This window comes from Sinocyclocheilus rhinocerous, unplaced genomic scaffold, assembly GCF_001515625.1.
Source record: "Sinocyclocheilus rhinocerous isolate Xijiao unplaced genomic scaffold, SAMN03320098_v1.1 scaffold3377, whole genome shotgun sequence".
In the NCBI taxonomy this organism is placed as follows: Eukaryota; Metazoa; Chordata; class Actinopteri; order Cypriniformes; family Cyprinidae; genus Sinocyclocheilus; species Sinocyclocheilus rhinocerous.
Window position 1 is genome coordinate 466,439 of NW_015654499.1, and position 22,306 is coordinate 488,744.

The window sequence follows — 22,306 nt, forward strand, 5'->3', positions numbered from 1 at the left end:
GTCATATGTATTTATTTGTATTTACACCGCCACAGCTATCTTGCAAATGAAAAAATGCATGGACTGACTTGCACTTTTGAGAAGAAAATTGCAGAGGTTCAATTGCACATAAAGCTTATCTTTATTGCATTTACCTTATTTGGCAAATAGTCTAATTGCATTTGATAAAAACTGCTGCGAAGCTGGCTACACTTTAATCGCGCGTTTTATTCGTTCCTTCGAGCTGTTTTGACTGAAATTAGCTATTGAAAAGATGGTGCAGATTCTTTGCTAGACTTCTTCGAAGCACACAGCAAGTCAGGCTATTGTTTGACCTTCAAAGTCTCTGTACTGCTCCTTTTCTTTTGACTCAGCCCCAGGTCTATTGTTTCCGTTTTGCCTCAGCGCTGTGCAGAAGGGCATCCCATTGTTGCTTAGGGCTCGCGGCAGGGTCTCCAAAAGAGATACCCCCCCCCTTATCTGTCGCATGCTACCTGTCTTTACACAGCCTAAGAACTCCACAACATATTATTAATAATAATAATTAAAATATAAAAAATAACAGATTGATAATGTGGATAAATTTGAGCTAAATCAAACAAATCTACTAACTTGTTAGAAAGGTGCTCTCTGCATTGGAAATGTTTAAACCGTTCAACTGACTTAATTTCGATAAAATGTCACAAACGCGTGGTTGTAGTGTTAAATAAGCAGGCAAAGAATCAGTGATGAAAATTGGGTATGTGATATCAGTTGTAATGCCAACAGTCATTCATCAGAGTGCTTGTTATCGTAAGAATTTCTTCACACAGAGAGAGTTTCTTTTTTATTTATCATTATTTAATGTATATTCAAAGTAGTGTTACAGAGAAATCAAACAAGACATCAGTATAACATTAAGGACAATATTTTGACTTTAAAATGATCGCAAAGTTAAAAAAAAAATATATAAAATGCTGATTACAAATGTAGGCTTTCTCAAAGGAACAACTGAATACGGAAATAATATGAAAAACAAAATTTTTAATAAAAAAATGTCTGTAATAAAAATACTTCGGCGTTATAAAAGACAGAAAACTTGTACCACTTGCATGCAAAACAACCCTTTGTAATTAGCCTATGTTTACCATATAGGTTACCATTTACCACATATAGCCCACATTCGTGCCGTAACAAACTTTTTTCTTTACCTTTGTCCTGAACAGTATGAAGAATTTCATTTTACGAATAAAAAGGACAGAACAGAATGTAGTGTAGCTGTGGAGTGTTGGGTCATAGTAATCCCGCGAGCGTGCAAGCCGTGGTGCCCCCATCCCCCTCCTGGTCACGTGATTCATTAAATAATTAATGCAGTGGTTGCAGAATAGATATGTATTCGTCAGGAATATCGCAGACATGGTCTCCTAGTGTCTGACGTGAAATTCAACTGTCCTTTTAAAAACAAGCCCTATAGCGGAGCGAAAAAAAGCACAGGCAGAGACCCTCACAGAGGCTGCAATGAAACAAATTTGGACGGGGGAGCGTCTCACCGTGTGAAGCTTGTGAGTATACGAGGAAACGGGGAACGCCACTTCAACCGCCGCCACCGTTCCAGGCTTACCCGACTCCTTGCATTTATTTGCTGTTTTGTGGTGTTTCAGTAAATATCGTCCAGAAATACTCATCCTCGCCATCCCTTGTCATCATGCATGTATGTCTCACAAACCCATTCCATCGTTTGAATTCAGCTGCCAACAGGAGTGATGCGACATGTCATAGCATTACACCGTGCTCCATTCATATCACTACATATATATTTTGAAAAGCAGCGTGTTACTCTTCTTTTCTTCACCGTCCCACATAAACCATCTTTCTCTCTTCCTTTGCATGTCCCTCTCTCTCTCTCTCTCTCACTCTCTGTACCGTCTTTTCAGCCAGCTACTTCGCTTGATTTATAGTGATATGTGTGTCAGCAGCAGCGGGGCTGCCATTGTGTATTTGTGAGGGAGTTGTGTTGTTTATGGCCGTCTGCGCGATAAATCATTTCTCTTTGAAAATGATGGGCGAGCGACGATATGCGGGAAAGAGGAAGAGATTCCCCGGATTACCGTTTAGGCTCGCCGACTTTCTGTTTCGAAAACGGCCCGCGAACCCTTCGCTTTTGCCCTCTCCCTTCATCTTTAAGCCCCCCAAGTTGATTATCGCGAACGATTTACGACAATGGATCAGCGACTAATATGAAGGCTAAGTAGCTGCAGGTCTTGAGTTACTGAATATGCAATTACCAATTAAGGGAAGATTTGTTTAAATTTGGCAAAACGGGAACGCCTCGTCGCCTTGTAAATCTCATAAAAGTGTCCGCGCCCGCCAGGAAACTTAGCCAGGGGTCTCATACCTGGACTGCAGCTGTTTTTCTTCATGGTGTAAAAACCTAATTGGAGTACTTACTGAGCAGAAAGGGGTAGCTACTGCTTTAGTTTATTCTTAACTAGAACACTGTCAGAGCTTGAATTGCCTTTAAGCTAAAAGAGGGTCACGGACTACCCTCTCGGACACAAAGATGGTCTTTTTTCCCCTGAAATTCCTTTTTTTTTTTTTACAAACTTAAGAGTAGGCTTTTCTGGTTTGCTTGAGCACAGAAGACTTTGATAGCCTTTTCATTGTTACAAACCTTTTTTCCCCCCTACAAGTGATTTCAGTACTGTGAAAACTGAAAGAATAGCACAGAAATATGCCTCATTGGCTGGCATGCTATTTGAACTGTATTCCCCCCTTATCTGCTCACGAGGAGGAGGCTTGTCAAGTGAGCAACTTTACCTGTAGTAAATCTTGTTTATGACGTGTTAATGTTATTTCGTAGAGATGGCCATAATTGTGCAATGCACATGCGCCGCTGAAGAAGACGACCACAAACAAAGAGGTTAATCGATCTTTATTGTTTTATTCACACAAACATAAAAACATACGTTTATTGTAATCCATGGGCTTAAGGTAAAAATAAAAATATAATTGTTATTGTTACTGTTAACAACAATAAATGAGCAGCAGGAATAATAATAATAATAATAATAATGAGTCCGGGGACCCTTTGCTTTATAGCATTGCCATTGTTTTATTCACCTCCTCCCCACCTGGGTAATACAAACCTTTGTGTAGCAAAATTAGAATAACTCCTTGGCTCCTATCAAATATTAATGGGCACACCGGCATGGCGAACACGTTCAAAATGTATAATTCCAGCAGCGCTCCTTGTTGCCGGGCGGTGTGTCAAAAACAATATTCGAGCTCATTTTGGAGGATGCGCAGGGGGCGAAAAGATGGGACATTTTTTCGTGCAGGGACTCGCCAGGCGGATCTCATATCTGATTTCACGAGTTTAGTGACAGCCGAGGTTGAATAAATGATTCAAAATGCCAGTCAGTTTAGAAAGACTTTAAGAGTCCCTATATCTATGCAGAAAAAATAGTTGTGTTCATGTGTAGTCGTATAGTTAGGTTAATCACAAAAGTCAGTGATATAGATTAAATAACATTTATGCAATAAAATATGCATCCTTTATATTTAATTAATAATTATTAACGACCACATTAATAATTGTTACGTTTTAAATCTTAGTATGACAGCCGTACAAATTACGAGCAGTGTAAGCATCAGCATTACAATCCTGGAGTAAAACCATTTAAATGTCCATAAAGTAAATTCAAATAATTGTATATCAATTTATTTTGCGTTTTGATAATTATATGTAATGAATAGGCCTGTGTATATGACGGGAGATGTTAATGCTTGTTGGCCTTTTTTCTTGTTTATCAAACAGTATTCCGATAGTTCATCACTAGCAAGTTTCCTTAGTCTTTGGATTGGATGTTGGCCATATTGTCCTCTTATTGCATCCAAATGTACACTAACAAGATGGAGCAATGTATAAACTAAGCTGCTGTTTCGCAATTTAATTTTCAAACCTTCTATCATTTTGACTAATTTAAAGCAAATTTTACCACACTTGATAGAGCAAGACATAAGCGTAAGACAATCCAATTTTAAAATATATTTAATAATAATAATAATAATATAATAACAACAACAACAACAACAACAACAACAACAATAATAATAATAATAATAAAGAGATTTCGGTATGGCTATCTTAGATGATGCAGATCATTTTCTGTGGAATGTTAAATATAAGTCGTAAATAAAAATACAAAAAATAAATGTCGTATGTTTGTACCACTAAACGATCATAGCTGGATGTTCAACGATTATAGTTGTGTTTTCGCAATCACTAAACGATCACAGTGACTATCAAAACTATCACTAAGCATGGTGGCTAAATGCAATCATGTTTTTGGTCCCACACGGAATCTTTAAGCCCTTTTGTCTCTCATTGAATTCGTCATTTTATTAGGCCAGCAGTAGCAGTTGTATGTAGCTACGATTTATTTTATGTTAGCTTAGGTGAGTTTTCCAGGTGTTTCCCCTGTCTTCTAATGCACGAATAATTACCCATTTGGAAATAAATCAATATCAAACCTCTCTCTAATTCATAACGGTCTACACAGAGCAGCGATTGAAAGCACATGAAAAATGAGCAGAGAAACGCTATCCAGAGGCTACATGCTGGATTTTCATCCATTTGAGGAGCATGGGGGAACGCGATAAGAGAATTCAGCCGGAAATGTTCGAGCCAGCGTCTGCCTTTTTATGCAGTGGCTAAGAATAGCATGGATACTATCAACACACTTTTAAATAGTTATAATTGAACTTCCGTCTATGTCTGCTCGGTGTGTGTGAGCGCACGCGCCTGTTGTTTTCTGCTATCTCTGCGTGGGTAGTGTACAACCTAGCACACAAAAGCCTCGAAGAACGAAAGCCAAGTGCAGTGACTTGAAGGTTTGCAGTGTAAGGCTAGTGAATGCAGGCAATAGGTATTAGGGCAAAGCTAGAAAAACAAAACCGACTGAAGCTACCACATGAAAGACTGCGCGAGCTTATTTTTGTAGACTCAAGAGAAAAAGTATCACGCTTTTCCTATTTACTGGAATTTGGCATCATTCCCTTAAAATGAAAAAAGGAGACAAGAAACGTGTTGGATGTCGACAGGGAAGGGAACAATTATCGGAATGAGGTTGACCGTGTTCGCCCTTGCCGAAGCCTGCAGGTTGCAATAACCATATGGCCCATGTGTTGGCCCCGTAGCCGTGCAGTCCCCTATTGGACAAACGAACCCCGTTGGCTTCTCCACCCTGTGTGTCCTGTCAGTCCACTGGTTCACTAGTTCACCGTGTCAATCCACCCTGTTCCGCGCAAGCAGCGAGAGGCGAACAGACAGCTTGAGGCTAGAGGTGGAATCTTTCGCCTGCTGGTGAGTGGTGCTCCAGAGCAGTCACACGCCAAGACTCGGAGCCTGGGGTTCGGCTGTAGGAAAAACGAGCTCCCGGAGTATTGGGGTTGTGGACGCCTAAGTGGAGTGCGCGCGCATTAGCAGTTCCCAACGCGCCTATGAACGCTTTGATCCACAAAGTAGCCTCCTTTTGTTTTATGCAGACGTTTAAAAATCGGCAAGGAAGCTATAAAACGTTACCTTCTCGCATCGAGCAACCATTTATATACATCTATAAAACAATCCTTGCATGGCAGTCAATCTGTTCCGTCGTTTTGCGTAAATATTCCAAAAACAAAGACCCATCTTCAGCCGAGAGATCGGGAGGAATGCTGGATGTCAGGTAAGATTTGCAAGCTTCGAATGATGCCGCATGCCTGGACTCTTCCTTGTGTCCCGAGCTCTTCTGCCGACAAGTCATTAATTATCCGTTGTGTGACCTAGAGTCATCCCTGGGTGTGCCCGACTTCGAAAACTTTTTTCTTTGTTTTCAAACAACCGAAGACACTTGCCTTCAAATTGGTAACCGATGAGGGCTAAAAGTTGGCTCATTCCCCACATACCTCACTGCTTTTCTTTTATTAGCCTGGGGTTCTGTATATTTTTAAAAAAACTTGTTTTAAAAAAATTTTTTTTATCGACATTATACCTCATAAGTTTCCTCATCAGTCAGCCTAATTTCTCAAATGCAAATTGATTGGAGAAGTGTGGAGATTCGCGCAGAGGCCTGAAAGTGTAAAAAGAAGACAGATTTATGACCTAAACAGAGGACTGCTTATTCTACTAACAGCTTCTAATTTCGAACTTTGCTTTGCTCTCCACTGAACGCGCCACAGGTATCCCAAAATGGCCTTATGGCCATTTTGTCTTGTTATTATTTTTTTACATTTTGCTGCTTGTAAAACGACTGGTGTCCCTAAAACCTACAGTAGGCGCTGGCTGTCAAAGGTAATAGAGGAGCGGTTAATAATTCAAATGTGGCCTCAAGGTAGACGGCTCGTAAAATGTAACACTTTAGTCTATTATATGGTTTGTCCTTTTCAATTAATTAAGACGGGAGAAATTTGCTTTTGCATATTACATAGAACGAAAACATAATATAATTAAATGTCAACAAACTTTGACTATAAATCACTTACAGGTTCTGACACAAATGTTTGACATCAAACAAGTAAAAACTACATTGTCACTTGCAGACATATGCACCAAAAGGTACTAAAAGCTCAGAAAACAGTCATCTGAGTCAATCTGCGCGCTTTGACACATTTTGAAAAATCTCTTCTCTAAGTAGTACTTTTGGTTTTGTTGTTGTCTTGATGGTCGTTAGTCCAAAAGAGAAATTGTGACCAGCGGTTTCCGTGAACTAGCGTACAGGTCTGAATAAAACCACAAAAGTCTAAGTGGATATAATTTAATTGATTTTATCATAAATCACTGACAGTACAGAGAGAGGACTAGTTAGAGAGAGCCATTTAAAGAACAGTGCGATTGTCAACTAGGTCATAAAGCTTTTTTTATGTATATATTTTCCAGTCTAAGAATAGTTTATTGCTGTCATAATTATCAGTCTGTAATTTTCATGGGCACCAGTGCTGCAATGGTGTGTGGAGTTATGTAGCTTTGCTAAAGCGCGTATTTACATGGCGACCACAAAATAAATCATTCAATGGCTGATTTAACTTATCTTTTACTCTTAAAGTTAAAATTAGATCCAACTGCAACTGTTTCACTTCTAACAGGGTGCAATTTTATTTTCTCTGCTCATTTGTCAGATTTGTGAAGTTGGCAGTTTTGGGGACCCTGGGGGCATGGGCCTGGGTTGACCCAAAGACCCTGTCTCTTCCTCAGTCAGTGTCTTCATTCAAAAAAAAAAGTTAAACATTATCCACCCTATGCACAGATGGTCCTTAAAAATTAACTTTGTGGTCGAAAACCTTTTGGATGAATATCACTTTTGATATAATACCATCTGAATGAGTTCTATTAGAGCAAGGATGGTTACAGGGCGTTGCGCACTAATGCATAATCTTCGGGTTTTTAGTTTCGTTTAGTTAGCCTTACCATTAAGTCCACTTGGACGATATTTTAATCACGGTTAAGCTTTAGAGCGGGTCAATTAAACAATATATCATTAAGTAATACAAACATAACATTTACACAAAGAAAACCACCTGACCCCACTCTTAAACAATAAAGAAAGATTAATTCGCATATGAGAAAAAGTTCTTCTTGGCGCGCGTCTTTGTTGTGACCATTGCGCACAGGTCAGTAAGGCGAACCAGAAATCTTTAGTTGATGCTATATGCGTGGGTGTCAGAAACCAAGCCCCCTGCCCATTCACACAGCAAGAGAGGGAAAGAACTCCTTTAATCGTTCAAAGATTGGCCACAGAAGGCCTAACGTATCCAGCGGCCTCACACTGAAGTTTGTGGTGTTGAAAGTTGGATGTCATCCGCCAGAATGCAAGAGAAAAGAAGACATAGCTAGCCGCTCCCATCTTAAAACAGCCTCCTCTCTCGGCATTCGGGTATGCTAAGCGTTCGAGCTCATTACTTTTCAAAGCACTGGAATCCAACGAACGGACTTGATGAAAGCTCACCATTTCTGTGATGGGGAGGCGATTTCAGTGTTTTTGCTGGGTGTCACTGAAGAAAACGAGTCATTAATTGCGGATTCCAAATGAAAATGCATATTTCCTATTTTTGGATTTATTAGACTAGAGACTTTAAAAAGGATAAAAAGGATTCAGGGCATTATTTTGGATTTGGAAAGAGGGCCCTTAAGGTAGTCACTACTAAGTCGCCAGTTCACAACCGCCTGGTAAATTACACAACAAATGGAATGAGGTCGGATTTGCGCTGACTTCCAGAAGGTGCCATACGTGCTTTTTAAGAGCCTGTGGACGTACAGAACGGGAAATTAATGCATAAATATAAGACATTACAAGGGGATTCCAAAGTACCTCTGATTGATCATTAATCTGGTGAGTTATCGCACCTCCGCGGAAAGGTCACGCTGCAAACCCAGTGCCAATCTGTCAAAGCCAAGCCGCGCGCCTCTTTTAGTTTCGCGTGTTTTTTCTCTCTCCCGTGTTCTTACGTACGTGTTGCATGCATATTTTTGAAACAAAAACATATATTACACATGGCTATGACCATACAGTGGGTGATGCAATATCCGAGGGTGAGGGATAATAGAGGTGAAAATGTAACTGGTTTATAAGTGAGTAGACATGAGTGCAAATAAGTTCACAGTGTTATATGCAGCTATGCAGTATAAGAGTAGCTTTACTATATTTAAACGGTCATACAAACCCAACACAATCTCCCATTGCCCTGCATCCACTTAATATGCATTTATATAAATGATGCAGGAGCCCTTTGTTGCAAAGCCTGCAGTAATGAGCGCACGTGAATCCGGTTGTTGTTTCCTTCCGACCCTTCTATAGCCTGAACAATAAATATACACTATTGGAACGCTTTCCGTGTAATAGAGGAGAAGCTGGTTCTGGTTCTGCTAAGCCGTTGCTCTGTGGTTGCTTTCTCTTCCATTTTCCTCACTAAAAATTGGCTCATCAGCTCTTCTGGCTGGGAGCTGCCTCCTCCCTTTGTTCGGAGAGCAGCAGCGTTCCTGCTTGCTGGGGCACGAGCACCCTTCACTTTATAGGTAACTTTAGGTTAGTCCAGCAAGGTTGCGGGTCGCTGGCGTGTTACCGGGGACGAATCGACCCAAAAATACCCGGAAAGCGGTAGAAACGGGCCCGGGTGCTGGGAATGGAATCGAGCCAACGGCGTGCGTAAGTGCGGGGATGCAATAAATAACTTTATAGCGCTGTAGGCCGCAGAGTCGGGGAGGTCGGGGGAATCCTCGTTTTGATTTATGTGTTTGGGGTAGCTGTCACGAGCCGGCGAACGAAACCGTCCAACGTTTTTATTCCACTTTTAATAAGCGCTGCTATGCAGACCAGCAAGGCCATTTCATTCAATTTCTGTTCAGGCCATCGCCTACTGTATATATCCATTTTCGGTCCTCCAGGGCACCCGTTTGGATTAAGGATTGTGTTTATCAAGTTTATGGCCGGATTTTATACCAGAATGGTTGGGCTCGCGCTTCATGATTTTCTCAGTGGTCGCCGAACGTTGTTGCATGATATATTTAATAATTTTCAATCTGTTTCGTAATTTGTCTGATTTATATGATGATTATATTTAAACGTTTAATGTTGCTGTTATTGTTATTGTTATTGTTATTATTATTATTATTATTATTATTATATGTTTATCTGTTTTTATCTGTTATCTATTTTTGTCTGGGGATGTTATTTAACTATAAATAACTAAATATTCCTTAACATAAAAGTAGGCCATTCTTTTTTCACAAGGCCAGGAGAGCTTGTTATGCTATTAAACTCTGAGGAAAAATGCGATTTAACTACAGATTTTCAGTATCACGTTTTTATTCCTTTATTAATCTATATTTTCAGTGTTTGAGCGCATGTATGGTTTGGGTTTTCAAATTACCCTTCTGTCAGTAAATCCGTTAGCAAGGCCAAAGGTTGTTTTAAATGATTAGAAATATCATACTTAATTCAATACATGTTGAAAATCAATAGAAGTAAGGGACTTTGGGATACAGCGTAAACATTTTCGTTGGCCTGGAATTTCTCTCTGTATTCCCGAACATAATTTAAGGTTAACATGTCGGTCAACAGTGGCCAACCATCAAATTGTCTTCGAGGTCAATTTCTCTACATGAGGTCTGGTGTTCTCGATTGGATTTTTGGCGACCCCGTTTTGATAGCATCTCTCCTTTTTTCTGTTCCTCTACTTACAGTTCCTTCTCGTTATCAAGAAGTTGTATCCTTGCATAAAATCTAGAAGTGATAAAGGACAATATCTCGGTAAGTGATTCAATCTTTTTGCGTTTGACAGTGATTTATACCCTTTGGTTATGTGTCTGAGGAAGAGTTTTTTTTTCTTAAACATTGGTATTATTATGAAATCTGAATTTAGATTTTTACTGATTTAAATAATAAAACAAATGTTTTATTAAAATGTTTTAATTACAAAGACATTTTCATACAATGCAACATCAGAATTTTAGCTGCAATAGCATGTAATGCAGTACCATACAAATGCATGTTTGATTGCATATAATGAACCCAATTTGATGGCAATTATACCGTTGCATACTGGGTGAACAAATTTCATTAAAAAAAAAAATCAGGCCCCTATGTTATATGCTATATTTATAGATGCGTATCTCTTGTGTGCTGCATCCACGTTTTCTTTGAAATGTATACAAAGAATGTTGCCATTAGGAAAAAACGGTTCATGTTTGTTTGAGACAGCCTGTGAAATCTGCATTGCAGTGATATAGACTTATAGAGACGTGGATGGTGATTACGTGCTTTTTCATTTTTGGGGCTGTTCATGCATGACATTTATTTGCAGAGTCTTTGAAAAAAATCGTTTGACACCTTAAATAATTGCTTAGCAAACGGTGACTCGCAACTCACAGTCCCAGGCTAGAATAACATTCACAACATGTTTTTACCATGTAAATAAACATCCAAACAACAACATTAACAGCTGCTCATGAACTGTTTTGCCAAAAGGCTATTGGAGATATTTGCCGTCTTGTTGTATGCCATATATTAATTTCAGGGGCACAACAATCTGAAAATATATATTTCCATTAATGCCATTATTTTTTTAAGACCAATGTCCTATTGACGTAACACAATTTCCTCTTTAAATTGTTCCTACAGTACTAATTGTAATTGACTTCAGGCAATGGTTTGCAAAACCTTTTTTTTTCTTTTTATCACTGTTCTTAAAAATGGAATTCTGTAGAAATGACGTATCACAAACTAAAATACTCCATACAACTGTATAATCTACAATTTTAATACTTCTTCAATGTCCTTTTTCAACACAGACATACATTAGACTTAAAACGAACTCAATTTTAATTAAAAAAAAGGAGTATCCAGGGATTGGAGTGAGGTGGATAGAATGTCCGAAAGTGTAGTTTTGTTTCTGGTTTCTCGAGATGTACATCCATGGAAATAAAGCACCGAGGCTGTGGTTGTCTTTTTTGTATTCCAATGAAAAAGAACGATAAATGTAACATCCATCACCGCGCAGCTCAATATGCTGTCCTTTTTGAAAATTAACAATATGATTCACAGTCCATGAAAACCAGCATGACATAATCCGAACTGTAAAATTCGACAAACTCTCTGAACAATAACAGTTTGTTAATGTTTATATCACAGCTGAAAGATGGCAAAATAGAAGAGTAGAATTTGTGTTTTCTGCATTTCGTTGCCTCAGCCCACGTGTTAGTTAATTAGTGCCCTTTTAAGTGGCTCCCCATTGGATCCTTTTAGCAAAGGTTGCAAAATAAGGAACAATACCGTTTAGTAAAAAGTTGCAGACACCTACATTTTTGCCTTGTGCCTTCCTCCCACACCGTTGGTGATGCTCCCTATTCAAGCACCTAGAAGAAATGCATCTTTTTAAAGTTGCCTGTTTACAGCTGCCTGTGTATGGTGGAAGTCATAAATCTTACGTAGCCATAAACGACGGGGGTAGTGTCCTGAATAATAAAAATAGAGAGAGAGAGAGGGAGACGTGGTGTTTGGCTAGCAATATCTTCTGAACACCTTGGTGTTTCCCCCCCTTTTTTTCCATTTTGCTCTCGCGCCGGCTTTCTTCCTCGTTTCCTTTTCGTGTTTTTCCATTCTGTCCTCCATCCTTAAATGATATGATGATAATGTTGTCGTTTTTGTAGCCTACAGTAAAAACAGAAGGAACTGTCTCGTCTATTTTTAAAGTGCACGCGCCATCTATGATAGTCGCAGGACTTGTGTGACCAGGTCTCGACAGAGCTTCTTAATATTAAAAAAAAAAAAAAAAACTTTATTTTTTTCTTTTTGCACTCTCTTTTTCTATTCTACTACTTGTTTTCTTTTTTATTTTAAAAAAGGACCCTCTGACACTAGCGTTCTCTCTTATTTTTCTATTCCATCTACTTGTTTTCTTTTTACTTAATAATAATAATTATTATTATTATTTGATAACTAGAGCATAATAGTTAAACCACACAAGTGAAAGAGACTCGGGGAAAAAACTCTTCAGCTTCCGTTATAGACCTTTATCTTGTCCCGAGCGCCTGCAATTAGCATAAGTTTTCACTGGTGACGCTGTTTGATGGGGATTAACGCTTGCGCCTCTCACATCCAGCCTGCTCCGTTATTTACAATAGCTGGAAAGGCCTGGTGTTGACTACATACAATAACCTAGCAAAGACGAGCAAATAATACCAGCAGACCACGGGCCCCGACATGAGACAGGGAGATGTTACGGCGAATCGGGAGCCCACCTCGGATTATGATGTTCAATTCTGCGCCGTGAGGAAAAGGCAAGGGGAGATTGAAGGCGAAATCTGAGGCCATTGTTATCTGCGAGCAGGGCGTACCAGTCGACAGGGCGGCCAGGAGCAGTGCTGCCTGTCCATTTGCAGCCCCCCTCGCATACCTCAGATCTTTCATGCTAGACCGTCTCCCCCTTTCGCGAGCCGAGGGGAATCGTTCAGCAGCGCCCGCACTCTGGCGCGGGGCAGCCGTGCTCGAGATACCCGGCGTTTGACGCGCGCTCTTTGGCTGGAATATCGAAACTGGTATGAGCTTTGGGCTTTTTTATTGATTGCAGCGTGGCGGAATGTGGAAAATATGATGCCTGCCCGCGCGTCTCTCGTCAGAGGCTAAGGTAAGCTGGTCTGAAATAGGCTATCAGTTTGTGAATGGCGGTATGTGTGTCCTAGTGATTTATGACCGTATGACTCCAAACGCGGTTCAAGAAGAGTTCACAATGCTTTAAGCTTCCATTGAAGCTGGAGCTTTCTTTCCGCTACCTCTGAATAAATGCACCCCAGATTGAATTATCTACTCTAATTTTGGCTTTGTTACATAAAGGAAATCATTTCTGTGGGATGTTTCTTTTCATATTTGGCTTTGGTAGAAAAGCGTGCGATTCATTTTTCAAGACTGAGTTGGTGTTTTAAAGCGAGCAAATAAAATGCGGTGGTTAAACGTCAGTATGAAATATTCAAATGATTTAACGATTTCAGCAAATGGTTCGATTGGCACCAAGGTGTGTTTTCATTTGATATTGAATTTGCACGTTCAAGGCCTATTCTTTCCGAATGCAAAGACTGTGGGTGTCTCTAATCGAAATATTTACCTACTATATTTTTGGGGTTATATGTAAGCTATTCTTTAGAAATGTACATATATATCAGGTAACTTATTTTCGAATAGCAAATAGGCGCCCAAGCAATGTTATGTTGTTTTTGTTGACGTTTGGGTTGGTCCTGCTCCTACTACGTCCGCTCTCGACTCCGTAATTGTGTTAGGGTTGGATCTACAGAAAAGTTGGTTATTGTCTTACCGTAACAAGAGGGCCAAGACATTACGTGTTCCATTTAATGGAACTGCGATATGATTTCATATCTATTATGCCTGTTTTTATATCCCCCTCTTCCTCTCCCCTTTCTCTCCCCTGAACAATTCCTTAGAGTAAATGATTAGGATTCCGGCCGTCCTCTTCGAAGATAAATGACCGACATTTGTGACGTGTTGAGACTGAGTCGATGTCCAAAAGCTGTAGCAAACATTTACGCTTTATACAACAGAAACACAAACCTCTCCTCAATATTTACAGATTTATTTCTAAACAATAGAATATTAATAGTAGGATTAAAAATATATAATGCAGTGAAGTACATTTTATAATCAGAAAGAATTATATCTTCGAAAAAGAAATTCACCGACTATTCCAGTTCATTTTAACAAAGGATTTTTTCTTTATGAGTTAAGCTTCTACAATAATGTATTTATGATCCCTGAAGCTTATAATGTTATGGCAGCTTTCAATCGCTTTTCCTTTTGTTTTTAAACAAACAAAAGAAAAAGAAATACATATAGGCTACTGTTAGTCTTAATGTCAGGACGATTAATTCTGATAATATAGATAGATAGATAGATAGATAGATAGATACACTTATAAACCAGTATTATTTTTTCTTTGATCAAATTAACATTTTTTTCTTTTTTGTATTTGATTTTCGCAACAAAAGCAAATAATTAAATTAATAAACAAGCATAATACGCTAAACAGAGTTTATGTAAAACAGGCCTTCGTTACATTTAGAATTATATCTTCGAAAAAGAAATTCACCGACTATTCCAGTTCATTTTAACAAAGGATTTTTTCTTTATGAGTTAAGCTTCTACAATAATGTATTTATGATCCCTGAAGCTTATAATGTTGGTTCAAAATGTTATGGCAGCTTTCAATCGCTTTTCCTTTTGTTTTTAAACAAACAAAAGAAAAAGAAATACATATAGGCTACTGTTTTAGAACAATATAATATCAGGATGATTAATTCAGATAGTATTTCAAAACCACATATGCTATCTGTGGAACACTTTATTATTATTATTATTATTATTGGATAGATAGATAGATAGATACAATTATATAAACCAGCATTATTCATTACTTGATCAAATGAATCATTTTTCTTTCGTTTTCTTTCTATCTTTATTGTATTTGTATTTGATTTTCGCAACGAAAGCAAATAATTCAATTAATAAACAATCACAAGACGCTAAACAGGGTTAATGTAAAACAGGCCTTCGTTACATTTTTTTTTCATGTATGTGTACGTATCCAACGAAATATAAGACAGCATTAAAATACTAATTTAGTCTTCCAGTCATTTTAGTACATTTATGGTAATATACATATCATTAATTTTAAATTTCCAGCTCAGGCATATAATTTGTAGCTATGGAGGAAGGACACGAAATAATTACAATAATTGTATTGCCCACTGTGAAGTGAACTTGCAAGTATATGATAAAACAAAAGCCACAGTGGTCCTCCTAAAACATCTTACGCAATATCTTGGCTTCCCCTTAGTCTGTTTAATAATTTACTACCCAGGCGAGTGAGTGAGAATAAATGCTAGGTGCCTGTAAGTGTTTGAGTGATCGTTTTCGCCCGGTCCTCTCAGCAACCCCAGAGCCAAGCTGCGACGTCTTGAGCTTTTTAAAGGGCTGGATTTGTCTATTTCTGTCCAGCGACCATTATGAATAACACCATCCGAAGCTTCCGGTGAAGCTTTGCCTATGCGTTCATAAAGGCCAGCAACAAAGTTTAAGAAACACAATGCCGGGTTGTCAGGTTTAAATGTTGCCCAAATACGTTTGTTTGTAACTGGAGAAAGCCTTCCAAAGACGGCCTTTGTGTCGGAGGCAAGAGCTCTCATATGTCCGCAGAGCTAGCCAGTATTGTCCATATTTATTTTTCTCTTTTAATACCGCTTTGTTGTCTTTTATTGTGTTTGTTCAGTGCTGTTTTAATTGCAAAAATAAAATATATATGAAATGTTTTTAAACAATATCAGAAGCTCAGAATGGAGCCCTAGTGTCAGCCTAAAACACATCTTGGCCAGTGATTTCTAACATCTTAATTTTTATAATAGGAGAGTATTTTATTTATTTATTTTCCTAAACACTTGCATATCAGTAAGAACAATGATCACAACACAAAACATTTATTTAAGGGACAGAAGCAAGATAAATCTGTAATAATAAGTACAATTTAAATAACATGCAATAGAAACAAAAATTTGATTAAACAATTCAGATGAAATGTAGTTCTAACCCTTATGTGTGGCTTGTTATGATGTGCAAAAGAGAGAAAGTGAGGGTGGGGGGGTAAAAAAAGAGAGAGAGAGAGAGCATCTGCAGGCTGCGTTGTGGGAACATGCTATTCATGTCATGGCGTCTTTCAGTGCAGTAAGATGGATTTACCTCGCGCCTCTCTTATTATGTGCCTCTTATAACCTTTCAGGTCAGCTTCCAAGAGGCCATTGGAAAGAGACCGTCACGTGACATCTAGTGCCAATGTTCTTCCAGAAGGTCGTCAGGACCCTGGTAGCCGGTAACTCGATTTTTGGAAATGCAGAAAACGACCTACTACGACAACTCAACACTTTTCGGAGGATACTCGTACCAGGGGGCAAACGGTTTTGGCTATGATGCCCCAGCACCAGCCTTCCAGAACTCGGCACATCTTGAGGGTGACTACCAAAGGTCTGCATGCTCCCTACAGTCGCTTGGCACCAGCGCACCCCCACAGCCTCAGCATGCCAAGACGAAAGAGCTTAATGGCAGCTGCATGCGGCCCAGTCTGCCTCCTGAACACCACCCACCCCCCCAGGTTTCCCCTCCTCAGAACGCTGTAAACATTGCTGCCTCTAATCCCACCCAGCAACCAGGTGGTAGCGGTGGTGGTGGGGCTGGCAGCGGGGGCACGGCCAAATCGTCATCCAAGTCATCCTCTCTGGCCCCAAACCCAGCTCTCACGAAGCAAATCTTTCCGTGGATGAAGGAGTCACGTCAGAACACCAAGCAAAAAAACACCTCCCCTAGTGCAAGCTCAGCTAACGGTGTGTTTGCCAAACCCCCTCTTCTCTTCTGTTCTATTCTCTCCTCTTCTCACCCTTCTTGACCGAGACAGATGTTGGCCAACATTGTTAGCTTGAAATGGGATACAATGGGGGTGGGACTAAATCAGACCATGCCCATTTAAAATGTTTTCGATATTTTTTAGTGGCTGGATGTTTAACGAGGGGACAGGTCGGTCTATTTCAATTTATTGTACAACCAAAATGAGTCTCAGAATTGTGATGATTATATGATTATACACTCTAACTATAAAACCATCAGACAAAAAAAAATCAGTACACAAAGATTATTGTTCAGATTTTAGATGGCAGCAATGCCACATCACTTGTCATACATAATTATTGTGTCCAGATAACAGAAGATTTATCCCACAGCCCTCTGAATCTGCATGTAGAGGTTTCTATCGTCTTAATCCTCCCTGTAAACCATTCAAAAGACAAACCATGTAGCAAACACACCATTGCCTAGTACACAGTATGAATCTGGCCCTGGGCTTTAGTTGTAATGTGATTTACATACACAAGGTCAATGTTAGGGCATGCGTCTCTTAATAAATGCCAAAGTTATGAAGTGTTGACAACCAATATCAGGGGGATAAGTTTTTCATGGCCGGCTTTATTAGTGGGAACGATGCATTCAATTTCCGTGTGGAGTAATTATGTTTTATTTCATTCTCACCCCAGCGGAGAGCAGCGGTGGTGAGAAAAGCCCTCCGGGTTCTGCAGCTTCCAAGAGAGCACGCACCGCTTACACCAGCGCTCAGCTGGTGGAGCTCGAGAAGGAGTTTCACTTCAACCGATACCTGTGCCGGCCGAGGCGCGTGGAGATGGCCAATCTGCTCAATCTTAGCGAGCGGCAGATCAAGATTTGGTTCCAGAACAGGAGGATGAAGTACAAGAAGGATCAAAAGTTGAAAGGCATCGGCTCGTCCTCAGGAGGGCCCTCCCCCACAGGAAGCCCTCCTCTCCCAATGCAGTCCTCAGCTGGTTTTATGAACTCTATGCACTCAATGGGCAGTTATGATGCTCCCTCCCCACCATCTTTTAACAAGCCCCATCAACATGCATACGCCATGTCAACAGCCTATCAGAACCCAATGAAAGGTTGCCCACCCCAACAGAAGTATGGAAACACTGCACCGGATTATGACCCACACGGGCTACAGGGTAACAGTGGCACCTATGGGACACCAAACATGCAGGGTAGCCCCGTGTATGTGGGAGGTAGCTATGTTGATGCCATGCCTGCCACTGGGCCTTCTATATATGGCCTCAATCACCTACCACACCACCAGTCAGCAAGCATGGACTACAACGGTGCCACACAGATGTCGGCGAACCAGCACCATGGACCGTGTGACCCACATCCGTCATATACGGATCTGTCTGCGCACCATCCTTCTCAGGGTAGAATCCAAGAAGCACCCAAGTTGACTCATCTGTAGCAGGTTTGGACAAAAAAATAAAAAAAACAGGAAAAATAAAGAAAAAAATGAAAGGAAGACAAGACGAAACAGACTAACCCATGGGGCGATGCAATGGGGTTGAAAAAGATGATCCAGTGGTTTCTTGCCATGACTAGAACAGCGGTTTGTGTCAATGTTGTCCTTCCATTAATACGTGAACACACCTGAATTTAGTATCCATAGGTCTGAATACCCCTTTAAATGATACACTTCATGAAAAGTGGCTAGTTTATGCCAAGGAATAGACTGTCTAGCTGTACGACCTCATTACATCATCCTAAATATTTGTGTATTTCTTCAGCATTATTGCTGCATTCCTCACACTTTGGAGGGTGGTACGGTATAGCTTACATTTAAATTTACTGGTGCAAGAAAACCACTGGATTGTTTTCGTCCACCACCCTTATTTCACATACCTCCTTTTTTAAACGTCTCAAAAAAACAGTCGATTTTTTAATTAACTTGTTCCCAAAACAGCAGTAGACTGGCACCTTGTCTTCAGCAAGACACCGTGATCAAGATATTCATCTCTTTTAAGTCCGTTTTACACTATGCTACCTATCACTATTAATTATAAGTAAATACAATTTTATGGCTTTGACACAGGGTAAAAAAGAAGAGTTGAGAATACTAGTAAATTAAAGTTCATTCCCTCGTTCTCAACTCGCTGCCCCCTCCCTCTCCCTCATAACCCAGTTCTTTATCTTTCTCAATCTTTGGGTTCGCCTACATTAGTCCAAACTAATATGAAAGGCCCACATTTTCTCATATCTTGACTTAACGTGGAAACAGGGTATATTTGAACAAAAATGCATGTCCGGGAAACCAAGCCAGGGCGCAGACGTCTTTGTTTACGCCTAATGCGCTCTCGTCTGGGCATCATTGTTGCACTTAGAGTTTACATTTAATGGGTGAGGAAGAAAAGTAAATCTTATTTTGAATCGGAAGACCTTCAATCAGCGTCTTTCACTAAGTGTGTTCAAGTGAACATTCATAAATATATATTTATTTGTTATAGCCAGTTTAAATACTTTCTTTTTTTGTATTATTTATCCCCATGTATTTATATCGATAAAAATGTACTTTTTTAGTATCTACCTGTTATAAAAAGACGCTGTGTTCTTGTCATTGTAACAAATTAATTTTTAGTTCTTGTATTTTAGAGATATGTAGGTTTATGTTACCCTTGTATAAATAATGTCTTGACTTGTACAGGGGGCGCAAGAACGGAATCAAACCGTTCCCGCATAGTCGAGATTTAGACGAAATATAGCGAAACATTTTGAGAACTTCATTTGTCCTTTGTAACTACTTTTATTTCCTTGTTAAGAGTTGGTTGTTGAACAATTCTTTAATAAAATGTTATGTTATTCATTTCCACTCTAGAAGTTCATGAGTTTACCAAACAGACTCTACACAGAATTTACAGGCAAAGGCTGAAAGGGGTGGGGGTGGGGGATCTTCGAGGCCTGTGAAAGAGCCCTGGAGGCCGCGCCTGCAATGGTCACGTGAAGGGAGTCCAATAAAATCGTCGAACACTCATAACTGGTTATGGAATTAAAACAAATGATTACAAATAATCCCAAGTTTAAAGAAGAAAAGTACAGATAATAGATGACTAAACATATTTTTGCTTGTTGGATCTCGATCGATTATTGTAGCCAAAAAAAAAAAAAAAAACCTTGCTGTCTGTGCTCATTTATTTAGCGACAGATTTGATTTTAGCATGCCCAGGCTTTAGACAAATGTAGACAATGAAATTTGGAACCGCGTGAATACAAAATAAAGAAATTAAATAGGCCTATTACAACAGTGATCATTTCCATGGCATGCACAAAAAACCAACGCGGCGCTTAGCGGTTTGCAATTACCTGATTTCTCAACATGTGATTGATTAAACGTTTTATACTTTTACAGACATTTATACTATCTTAATGTGTCTAAATATCGCATAAAAACACATCAAAGCTGTTATCAGAATAAAAAATGGCATATGAAGCAAGTTCTTGCATTTTAAATAAATACACAAAATACAGTCACATTTGTACGGACGCAAGGTATCAAACAGTCAAATATTCTAACTTTTTCATGCATTTTAGATGATAGATAGATATATAGATAGATAGATAGATAGATAGATAGTCACAGCATAAGACATATCGTAAGAAATCCCTTTAAGCATTTAAAATGGTTGTTCAGTTCGTCCCAGAATGTAATCATTATTTTCCAGCGGAAAAAAAAAACTGTTGAAAAAAAAGGATCACTTGACAATTGTTTATGCTAGTACTGTCCGAAATAGAAACATAAAACACACAAACAATAAATAAAAAGAGAGATTATCAGTGCGTCCCAGTCCCTCGCAGTAAACTCCGTTCTGTAGTGAAGGAAGGCCTTTTTAGATTGACCCCTTTCCGAAGTGCCCACGGCCTACAGCTCGCTTTGCATTTCCTTTAAAATTCCCAAACACCCACACAGGGTTATAGCCTATCTGTTTCCACTGTTCTTTTAGAGGAGAAAAACGACGAAACGAAGCTATCCGAATTATTATGAAGTCAGTTTCAGATTACAGCTGGCTGCAACACAATTTAGTTTTAATCTCTAATCCTATCGATGCGACTGGCCAATAGAATTTAATCCAATGCAGAAAAAATAATACTGGAGAAAAAAAAATCCACAAATCTACGAGGGAATAATGGGGGTTTTCTTTGTTGTGATCTTCGAGGAAAAAGGCGAATTCTTGAGGGTAGCTGCTGTCAAGCGCTTTGCCGGCGAAAAGATTGATCACCCTTGCTGCCTCTCTACTCCTGCTCTAAAAATATCTACCCCCTTTTCCCATTCGTTTTAAACTTTGACGCAACCAATATTGCTTAGTTTTTCATCAACTAAGATTATATTGATGCTTTCTTCGTCCAATGTGCAATAGAATTTCAAGTAAACATACGCAATTTCCATTCGTAAAGCGCGACCTCACGATGAACTTTTGGTTGTCACAGTCAGCAAATGTTTCACACACGCACACCGCTAACAACTATTTTTCTTGCGGTATTATACGTCCCATCTACACCTTCATTTTAAGAAATAAGCAAAATATTTATAAAAACATTTGACAATTATCTAACTTGCAAACTTACGCTCTTTAATGTCCCAGTTTTCAGCAATTCTTCAGAGGCTGTGTTTATAAAAAAATCTAATTAAAGGTAAACCTCAAAATAATTTATTTGTATTGTAATAGCTGGGAATGTCCTATTCGGCAAATGTGGCAGACAATCTCACCATCACTCTTGTACATCCTTATTTATGTGCTTGATAAATGAAATATTTCTAGACCTACATCTCTTGTCTGTTAGTCTTGTCAAAAGTTTTAAGATTAATGACCCTTGATTGTAAATACGCAAGAAGCCATATTGTGGATGTCCTTATCAGGCAAGGCCTGTGAATTACATCACCGGTAGTTCTGCATTTGGATTGTTATTGTCTAACATAAGAGGCCCGCACTTCATCTCTCACGACAAAACAGGACTGTCCGAACACATGGCAGCCGAGGGACTTTTTTATTATTATTTCGTCCATATTACAATAAGAACTGGATTATAATATCCTGTTGTATTTTTTTTTTTTTTAGCAATTCAGACGAATATTGCTTTCTTCTGCCACCAGGCCCCGAATTTCGATTGGCTGAGATGAGTCATGTGACCAGGAATTGGCCCTCCCCCATTTCTTATCACATATACAAAACTATGCACATTCTGAAAGATTATGTTGCCATCCTGCAGACAGTAGATCTTGATCTATAATAACGATTTCATCGCAATTGATGTCAGCTGAGACTCGATATTTATTCATAACCTTGTTTCATGGCTTGGGGAGCCATTTTGGATATGAGTATATATTGTGAAAGCTGTGGAACGCTACAAAATATGGGGCTTGCTGAAATAACGCTTGTACACCACAAGAC

The 22,306-nt window shown here is 39.3% G+C and overlaps 1 protein-coding gene across 2 annotated transcripts; it reads left to right on the plus strand.

The window, feature by feature from the left end:
• The first annotated feature begins 1,469 nt into the window (after positions 1–1,469).
• On the plus strand, positions 1,470–19,403 carry LOC107717222 (homeobox protein Hox-B3a). 2 transcript variants are annotated; one of them, XM_016523905.1, is made up of 4 exons: positions 1,470–1,520; positions 10,175–10,241; positions 16,270–16,867; positions 17,570–19,403. In XM_016523905.1, the coding sequence occupies exons 3-4, from the start codon at positions 16,378–16,380 to the stop codon at positions 18,328–18,330; spliced, it is 1,251 nt and encodes a 416-aa protein (XP_016379391.1). In that variant the 5' UTR covers positions 1,470–1,520; positions 10,175–10,241; positions 16,270–16,377; the 3' UTR covers positions 18,331–19,403. The 2 variants fall into 2 exon arrangements, with proteins under 2 accessions (XP_016379391.1, XP_016379392.1); XM_016523906.1 differs by lacking the exons at positions 1,470–1,520; positions 10,175–10,241 and adding an exon at positions 13,058–13,116.
• Positions 19,404–22,306: the final 2,903 nt, after the last annotated feature.